General features: G+C 39.8%; 1 protein-coding gene across 1 annotated transcript; it reads left to right on the top strand.

Moving 5' to 3' along the window:
- Nucleotides 1–7,493: 7,493 nt before the first annotated feature.
- LOC115220620 (solute carrier family 25 member 45-like) lies at nucleotides 7,494–8,825 on the top strand. Its single transcript, XM_029790766.2, has one exon. The coding sequence runs from the start codon at nucleotides 7,658–7,660 to the stop codon at nucleotides 8,576–8,578; it is 921 nt and encodes a 306-aa protein (XP_029646626.1). The 5' UTR covers nucleotides 7,494–7,657; the 3' UTR covers nucleotides 8,579–8,825.
- The last annotated feature ends 1,381 nt before the right edge of the window (nucleotides 8,826–10,206 follow it).

The raw sequence follows: 10,206 nt of genomic DNA on the forward strand, positions 1-10,206 counted from the left end.
TCTCTTCTTCTCGAGAAAGACAGAGGGTGGAAGAGAGAGATGTTTATTTACCTTTACGCAGTAAATTACTGTAAGGAAGATATGCAACTAGCAGGGTAATTAGCAAGTCGCAATTAAGCCAGTCAGAGGAGCCGACTATCATCCACTGCCACCACCACCACCACCACCACTACCATCATCATCATCATCACCACCATCCACACCACTACCACTACTACCACCACCATCAGCATCATCAACATCAGCAGCAGCACCAGCATAGCTACCATCACCGTAATCATCATCATTGTCCACCAGCACTATTACCACCACCACCACCACCACCATCATCATCATCATCATCATTACCAACAACACCCACACCACTATCTTCACTACCAACACCGCCACTACCACCCTCTTCATCATCGTTATCATTATCATCATCATCACAGTCATCATCATCATCATCACCATCATCATCATCATCATCATCATCACCATCATCATCATCACCATCATCATCATCATCATCATCATCATCACCACCATCATGATCATGATCATCATCATCATCATCATCATCAACGATACCATCACTACAATTACAGCAACGACGATCAGCCAAGAAGGAAGTTACAACGTGGCCGCTCGACCTACTAGAAATCACAGCTAAACGTGTCTCGAATCATGCACAACCCGTCTCAGAGAAAAATGTGCAATATTTCTGCAGAAAATGAGATGGTCATGGATGGGACGCCTTTGATCATAATTCTGCTTAGTCAGCGTTGAATCGGTCTAAAAACATAAATAATAACAACAACAAAAAACACGAGAGTCTCTTGATTAGTTGTTCTCAATAATCTTTTCCTTAAGGATCCTTTTGACCCCTATTTTATTCGTCTTTAAACTTGTTTCAGTCGTTACACAGCGGCCATGCTGGTGCAACGCCTTGAAGAATTGTTAGTCGAAAGACTCGACTCCAATATATATATATATATATATCTTTCCTTCTCCTATGTTTCCGACGAAGAGCTCCGCTCGAAACGTTAAACCCTCCTTCTTTCCTTCTTTCCTGAGCGTCCAATAATACAATATTTGTTCCACGTCCTCGCGTTGTTGTGTTTTTTTGTGTTTTCTTGTTTGGATTAATTATATATTTTAAAGCCTGATATTCATTCTATCGGTATCTTTTGCCGAACCGCTAATTTACAGGGACGTAAACAGAACAACACCGAATGCAAATCGGTAGTGGAGGACAAACACAGCCATAAACACACACAAACACACACACCCACACACACATACACAGGGTGCGATGGCTAAATTGTAGCCATTTTATATTTTTTTATTTCGAGTATGCGTATTGTTTCTTTTTTGATTTTGTCGACTTCACAGTATAGTAGGGTCAGTTGGGCACCGTTTGTGAGAAAAACAGCACCATGACGCAATTCACTCTGCCAGAAATTTGGAAACGACATGCTGTACTACTTGGCATTTGCGCCGGAAGCTCCAATGCGAACAGATGGTGAACACAGAGAACAATTGTTGGCCTGCCGTTCTCCCAATACAAGTACCGAGAGTGATAAAAATCAAACATCCAATCAATATCAAGATGTTTGGAGTGATCACTAGTGATGGTGACGTTATGCTCCATTCATCTTCCCACACGGCTTCAAATTCGACATGGAGGCCTACATCAAGTGCCCGGAGGAGATAGTGCTCTCCTCCCCTGGATCAAGTTAATATCTGCTGGAAGATTCTCTGTTTGTTAACAAGACTCTGCACCATGCCACACATACAGAACCCAGCCATGCTGTCAGACAATTTCTGCGACCACTCCACCCCTAAAATCTGACCACCTAACTCCCCAGACTGCAAACCCCTTGATTATTATGTGTGACACGCAGTTGAACGAGGGACCAACAAAATTCCTTGTAACACCAAAGATGAACTGAAGGCAAAGATTATCGCAGAATTCACCAACTTAAACAAGGAGACTGTTCAGAAGAATTGCATGAGATTCCGAAGTCGTCTGGATTCCGTGGTTAAAGCCAATGGCGATTTTACTGTATAAATTTACTCGTTAGTATTTCAAGATATTTTTATGTAATTTTGGCAAATATATGTTAAAATGAGATGTCAGTGTTATTTCCATTTTTGCGTAATTTAGATGACTATATATTCACCGCACATTGTGTGTGTATGTATGTGTGTGCGTGTATGTGGTATGTGTGTGTGTGTTTGTGTGTTGTGTGTGTGTGTGTGTGTGTGTGTGTGTGTGTGTGTGCGTGCGCGCGCGTGTATGCATGTATGTAGAAGATAGAAAAGTAACACACGTGTTGATATGTATAAGGAAAATAAGACAAGGCAGAAAATGTTAAAATAATTTTATCATGAAGTACATTTTTGGTACCGGTTTCCGACTTTTTAGACTTTTTCAACTAAGAGTAAAATAAGATAAGGAATTAAATTGGAGAAAAGAATTAAGTGAACTGTTTTGTAGTTACTTCCATAGTGGAATAGAGGTTGACTACATCGAAGGATACTACTAGGGTGTTTTTATTTATTGTTTCAGTGAGGTGATTGAGCATATTTAGGTCGTCCCTTATGTAGCTTTTGACATGCTTGAGGAATGGTTTTTAAGAGAGTGTCTAAAAAGTTACCGAGGCCATGAGTTTCGCATGTGGGACCTGCTATTTATAAGTCTTAATTTGAGGTCATTAGGAGTAGGGACCTTGACTATTATGTCTGTGGCTCCCCTGCATGCGTTACATAAACTTAGATAAACTTAGATGTGTTTCGACCAATGATTGGTCCAGGCCATGTCTAACTTAATAGCACCGCTGATAGGATTATTTGAATACTGTTTAAGTCAAGTTTTGCTTATGGTCCATTCAAGTAGTGAGTTTTTGTTGGGTGAGTTGTATCCAATTATGGGTGGCTTATCTGGTATTCTTTGAAGGAATCTATCCAGACTCCGTTTAAAGTTGATGGGATCCTGTTCCTCTTTGATCTCTTTCGGGACAATGTTAAATAGGGCAGGGCCTGTGTGAGGAAAAGAAATTATGTTGTAGTGTATTGTATGCTGTGATCTTGAATTGGGCAGGGGACGTATGCCCGTGGTCCTAGTCTTGATGGAACCTTGAAGCTCATGTTCAGTCTTTGGGCAAAGTTGGCGGTATATTCTCTACATCGTACAAATGATGTACCGCTCACAGCGATGCTGGAGAGAGTAGAGTTTCAAGGCTTTAAGGCGATCCCAATAATCGAGAGCAGCCATGCCTTCAATTCGTTTAGTGAGTGCTCTCTGGGGTGATTCAATCCTCGAGATGTTTTGTCTACTTTTCTACTTTTGAATATCTTAGTAGAAGACACTTGCCCAAGGTGCCACGCAGTGCGACTGAACCCAGAACCTTGTGGTTGGGAAGCAAGCTTCTTACCACACAGCAAAGTATAAAAAAAAAGAATCGTTTAAATATTTTGTATATTGTAGAAATATATTTAATTTCTTGCTCTTAAACTTTAACAACAAAATCTTATATTCACCCCCACCAAGGGTCATATAAACCCCGATAACTTAAACTTGCTAGAAATACCAACCAAACCTCCCTCAAGCCATAGTTTATCGTCTTCAAAAAACATGGTATGTCTTAATGTAAACCGAACGCTTTTGTTTGTAGATCTACAAGGTCAGGACTGGCTGGAAAGTTAAACAATCCCACCAACAGCAACTGCAGCAGCAATATGTAAATATACTCCAGGATATCGATTTTTTTATTTAATTTTGCGATCAATGAAGTAGCAAATAACGATATCGATTTTAAAGAGTCCAACCTTCTTGTCTCAACAAGATCGTAAAAAGTATGAAGATGTGAACATCTTCTAATGCTTTATTGTTAAGCCCCGAATCAGTCGAGTGGATCAAATCTATGATTGAAGACATTCCAATTGTGACCATCCCATATTTTTTTCCAAACACACTGTAATTTAGACAAAATTTGTTTTTTTTTTTACTTTTTTTGAGACAACAAAAAGTGGTTCGACAATGTCGGAACACCGGTGTCCCATGATTCCTTGCACTGCTGAATAGAACGTGTTAGCTAATCGTCGTAAAGGAGAAACAGTTCTCTTGTGAGGAAACTCAACAACAGCGACTGGCATATTTGCGTTCAAATGAGCCGGAACGTACTAAGAATAAATATGCATGTCGTTTTTTAATTTTCACTGTAAGAAATCCGTCGTAAGTGTGTGTGTATGTGTGAGTGTGTGTGTCTGTCTGTCTGTCTATCTGTCTGTGCGTGCGCGCGCGTGTTTGTTCCCCACCACCACCACCATCACCGCTTGACAACCGGTGTTATTGGTATGTTTATGTCCCCGCAACTTAGAGGTTAGGCAAAAGTGACCAACAGAATAAGTACTCGGCTTTAAAAAAATCAGCTCTGGGGTGGATTTGTTCAACTCAAAAACCTTCAAGGCGGTGCCCCAGCATGGCCGCAGTTAAATAACTGAAACAAGTAAAAAGATATATATATATTTCTCTGTGTGTGTGTGTGTGTGTGTGTGTGTGTGTGTATTATCAGTGATCGGCAGAAATTACAGTGACTCGAGGGCCGACGGTTTCGTGCCATCGCATGAAATTCACAACACTGGAGTCACTCTGCTACTTCTGTCGATTATTAATAAAAATAAACGTATATCTACTCATATTTTGAGTTTATTTTTCTTGTTTGCACACCAAATGTGTGTGTGTGTGTGTACATACATATATGGTATATATACATTTCTGTGAATATATTACATAATTCGATTCATCTCATTTTCATCACTTCATCTCTTACATTTCATTCAACTGTAAATAATCAAAATTTCAATCAAATATATAACAATAAGCTAACCTAGATATGACAACTGTTGCCTGACGACCGCGCTTGGTTAAGTGATTGTTGTGTTAAGAGCGTCGCTTCGCAACCATATGATTTCGGGTTCAATCTTATCAAGCTGTACTGAGCACAACTGCATTGTAACCATAGCCCCGAAATCGATCAATACCATGTGAATAGAGTTTGGTGGAAGGGAGCTACGCAAATACCCACTCAAAATACACACACACAAATGCACACACACTCACAAACGCACAAACAGAAACGCACACGCACAAATGCACACACGCCCAAACGCGCCCACACATATACAAGGTGGGCCAAAAATCCCATACAAAATAAGTTCAATAGGCTCCAGAATTGTCAAAGACATGTTTCAGCTTTTCTAAAATTCAATAAAATAAATAAAACAAGAGCACGCAGAGCGCGCAAACCTCCACCAAGGCAACACGAACGTCCTCTCAACGATTGGCCAGAGATGATTTTTAAAATGAGAATATCTGAAATAAACTCGACTGCTCTCACAAACGAGAATACTAAAAGTGAACCCGACCGCTCTCAAAAATTAAGTAAAAAACAGGAAAAATTATCCAGAATCCTTGTCCGGTACCGGATCGATCCCAAAATCTAATCAGTTCATGTCAGTCATGAGGCCAAACATCCCTGAATGCTTCATCTGAATCCATTCAGCAGTTCTTAAGATATCCTGTCCACGGACAAACAAACAAACAAACGAACAAACAAATACGACTGAACACAATACCTCCACATTCGCTAAGGCGGAGTTAATAAAGAGGATTACACATGTACATGTACATGATGAACAAAGTGGATTCAGTTGACAGCCGGATCCGTCCTACAAACGACAGCAGGTGTTCGACATAATCCACAAGTTAGCAATGCTCAGGTACGTGCAGAAGTTTCGTCGCTCTGCGTGCACCTCGGGCAAGCCTGGCTGACGGCACTTCCATACCTGTAGAGTTTATCCTGAACCATCAAGGATCCCCAGTAGCACTGCCGGGCCAGGGATTTCTAAAAGTTATCCATGGGTCCCAGCACTAAAGTGCTCCGGAACAGACCAGCCAAGTCATTCTCATCGACGCCCAGAGTCTCCCTTATATAGTCGTTGCACTTGCCTGCACTAACCCTCTAAAGAAAACCTGAGTGGAAATTCCACCGACCGCATTGCCCGACTGACGGAGGACTGTGAGCGCCTGACGACACAATAGGTGCCAGGCGCCCTGCCTCGGTCTCCACTTGATTCAGGACTGCAGCTCAGACAAAGAGACGAGCTATAGGAAATCGTGTCTGACGAACGGCGACCACGCCTGTTCACCGTCTAAGAAGCACTGGAGATTCGCAGCCTCAGTTCATGTCTGCGCAACAGCAGCATCCACTGTATGCCCAGCCCTCCATTCAGCGAGTGTTGACAGCAAATAGAGCGCCTAGCAAGCGGAATGCGCCCCTCCACAGAAAGCGGAAAAGTACGTGAACTAGGGCAAGGCACGACGGTCAGGTGATAATATATGACGAAGGCGATGTAGGCATTTGGCACCTCTGTCCGACCTTTCAGGATCAGTTTTTTTCTCAGGCTTTTTCTAGCCGAGACTGGTCACTCTGCTCGTCACCTCGTCCCAGTTCTTCTCCACTGGGAGATCTAGACCAAACCAAACGCCGAGCAATTTGACCGGTCTCTCCGGCTTGTGTCCCACAACGTTATTGGACATGGACTTGCCTCACCAGGTGCCGAGCTGCAGACCCACTGGCTTTTCTTGATTAATTTTTGCTCCTGTTGTCTTGAATTCTTTTAGAGCAGTACCGACCAGGTCTATGTGCCTTCTGGTCGACACTATGACGGTGACGTCGTCTGCGTATGCTAACACGGTTCTCCCACGTTCTAGTTCTCGCGGGTTGCCTTTCAACGCCTCCAATTTCCGTAATAATGGTGGTCTTCATTGTCGAGGTGGTGATGGTGGTGGTTTTCTTGTTTCTGTTTTGTGGTTGTTGTTGTTGTTATCGTTGTTACTATGACTGTTATAGTTTTATAGCCGATGGCCAAACGTCTTACGTTCTTTCATCGTTTTATTTTGCTGTTCACAGTTCAATATTCGCCAAGTGTTTATTTGTTTATGTAACTGTAGATTGCTGTCGTTATCTAATTCCGATTGAATAGACCCGTGATCAATACCGTTCTAACGTGACCGTCCTTGTATTTTTAAAGGTATTAAAACTATGTTTTATGTTATTTCCTTATTTAAGATGTTAATACGCGATTTAACAGAGGCTTGTTATTTCTAATGGTTCGAATAATCATAGAGAGGTTTCCTGTCAGTAATTAGACACGATGGAACTGTTCTAAATGGTTAATAAAGCGCTTGACCGTCTGGTTTCCTTTCGCCTCGATGTATCCAGAATCGATAGAATATCTAAATAAATACATTTACACCCGAGTTCAAATTCCGGTCAAGGTTGACTCAACCTTTTATCTCTCTGAACTCAATAAGCTGCAGTCTTTTTTTTTAATTAGTAAAGGGATTGATTAAGGTTGTCGACTCAAATATGATGCCTCGGCATAGCCGAAGTCCAATGAATGAAAGCAGCAAAATAAGTTAAAGAATAAAAGACACGATAACAAATGACATGTTAACTTCATTGTTGACGTCATGGAAGCGAAGCAGAAGAAAAAACAAAAATGCAATAATTGGTCTGTTGACCAAAGATTTAATGAATGTCTTTTGAGTTTGCTGTAGACAAAGAAACCAAAACCTTTCTTGGTTTCTCTGCTTTCTGGAATCATGGCAACAACTTTTGGCCCAATACAAGATTTTGCTGCCGGGGGAATAGCTGGTTGGTCAGGACTATGTGTAGGTCACCCTCTGGATACCTTAAAAGTGAAATTACAAGTAAGTGAAGTCGATATGTTGGGGAATTTGATTCCTAGTACAACTAAGAAAATGTCGGAAGCTTTCGTTATAATGAACAAAGAAGGAATGATAAATGGACATTTTCGTGGATTTCTCTCGCCCTTTGTGTCATATGGTTTATTAAATGCCGTTTACTTCGGGGTTTACGGAAACGTACTCACTTTTCTTGATGAGAAAGCAAACGCCACCAGCAGTTTAATGTCAAAGTTCAAGCCTAACTATTTCAATATATATCTTGCTGGCTGTGCTGGAGGGTTAGCTCAGACAATACCTGGTTGCCCTTTTGAATTAACTAAAGTTGTCTTACAGTCACAAGTCGGGAATGCACCGGGGCTTAAATATTACAAAGGACCCCTCGAAGCACTTTTTGATATTGTCAGAAAAAACGGCTTAATGGGATGTTATCGAGGTTTCCTTATTCATAACATACGCGATATTCCGTCATGTGGTGTCTATAGTTTATCGTACGAGTATTTCTGCTATAGATGGAAGAATCATTACCCAAAAGTATCTGGAGATGTTTTGAACTTCATATCGGGAGGTTTAACTGGAGTAATAAGTTGGTTAATGATATTGCCAATAGATGTGATCAAAAACCGTATTCAAGCAGACTGTCACAAGAAACTTTACAGAAATAGCTGGCATTGTACCAAAGCTACATATAGAGAAGGAGGCATTCCTCTATTCTTTAAAGGATGGGTTGCCGTATCGATCCGAGCATTTTTGGTCAACAGCATTACTCTGATGGTCTATTCATACATCAAAAATAATTACCGAAAAAAGCGACATTGACCGCCATATCATATATCCATTCTTCCAAGTAACAAATACCAGTAAATATATTTGCGAAGAAAATATTCTTCTCTCAAAGATATTTAATGTATATCATTTACAGTAACCGTTTTCAACATTCTATGAAACAATTGACAGTTCTCAGATTAAACCGCCAAAGCCCTTTAGGTGAGAAGAAAATCATTTAACAAATCTGTCCAAGCTTTGTATCAATAGTTCTTTGATGCATTCAGTCTATTTTATAATAAAAATATAACACCTTACCTCTTCCTCTTAATTTTCCCTGTCTTTTGTACACTGTGTAAGTTATGATCTATTAATAAATAACATACTATTTTATCGTTCTATCATTGCGTTCTTTCTTTTGCATGTATACATATGTGTGTGTGTATATATATATTATATATATATATATATATTATATATTATATATATATATATATATATATATATATATATATATATATATATATAAAGTTAATCCAAACATGAAAACATAAAGAGAAAACACAACAACGCGAGACGTGGAACAAATATAGTATTATGGACGCTCAGGAAGGAAGGGAAGAAGGAGGGTTTTACGTTTCGAGCGGAGCTCTTCATCAGAAACATAGGAAAAGGAAAGATCCAGAGAAGGGAAGACGGAAGGAAAAAAATCGCCAACGGTACACACGCAGTCACATTTATATATATATATGGAGATTTTAGGTAAAATTATACTAATGTGTCCTTCTAATTTAATTACATTCTATGTCTTTGTGCAGCTGAAGATTGCTCTACATTTTAAATTGATGTAATGAAATGATTGCATTGTTCAATTAAATGGAGTCGCATGAAACGATCGTACTGCATTACGTCTGGATATCTTTGTTGCTTATTTTGATATATATATTATATCTATATATATATATATATATATATATATATATATATATATATATATATATATTCCGGAAATGGATCTGACGAAAGTAGCATTAATTTTCTTAGGTCGGTCAATTTACTCAGTTGATCAATAGATCAATTTTGAGTAAACCTATCAGTAATGTACCCATGATGATTACTGAAAACAACGGTAAGCTGAATTTACTGCAATAAAGGAATTATATATAATGACCATCAACACGGTGAGGAGGGGAACAATGACACACACACACACACACACACACATGCTGAAAAGTTCCTGGCTTTAAGGGTTATCGTGAAAGGTCCGGTTGGATGTCTAACCTCCGAGTTCTTTAACAGGACTTAGAAAAACTGAAGGACAGTTGCAATAAGTGTGTGAATCTCAGAGGGGAATATGTTCAATAAAATCATAATTAATTAATCCTTCTGTATTTTATTTTACCCAAAGCCAGGAAGTTTTCAGCAACCCCGTCGTATGTATGTATATATATATATATATAATATATATATATATATATATATATACTCTTTTACTCTTTTCTTGTTTCAGTCATTTGACTGCGGCCATGCTGGAGCACCGCCTTTAGTCGAGCAAATCGACCCCGGGACTTATTCTTAGTAAGCCCAGTACTTATTCTCTCGGTCTCTTTTGCCGAACCGCTAAGTGACGGGGATGTAAACACACCAGCATCGGTTGTCAAGCAATGTTAGGGGGACAAACA

The sequence above is a fragment of the Octopus sinensis genome, linkage group LG16, assembly GCF_006345805.1.
Source record: "Octopus sinensis linkage group LG16, ASM634580v1, whole genome shotgun sequence".
NCBI lineage: Eukaryota > Metazoa > Mollusca > Cephalopoda > Octopoda > Octopodidae > Octopus > Octopus sinensis.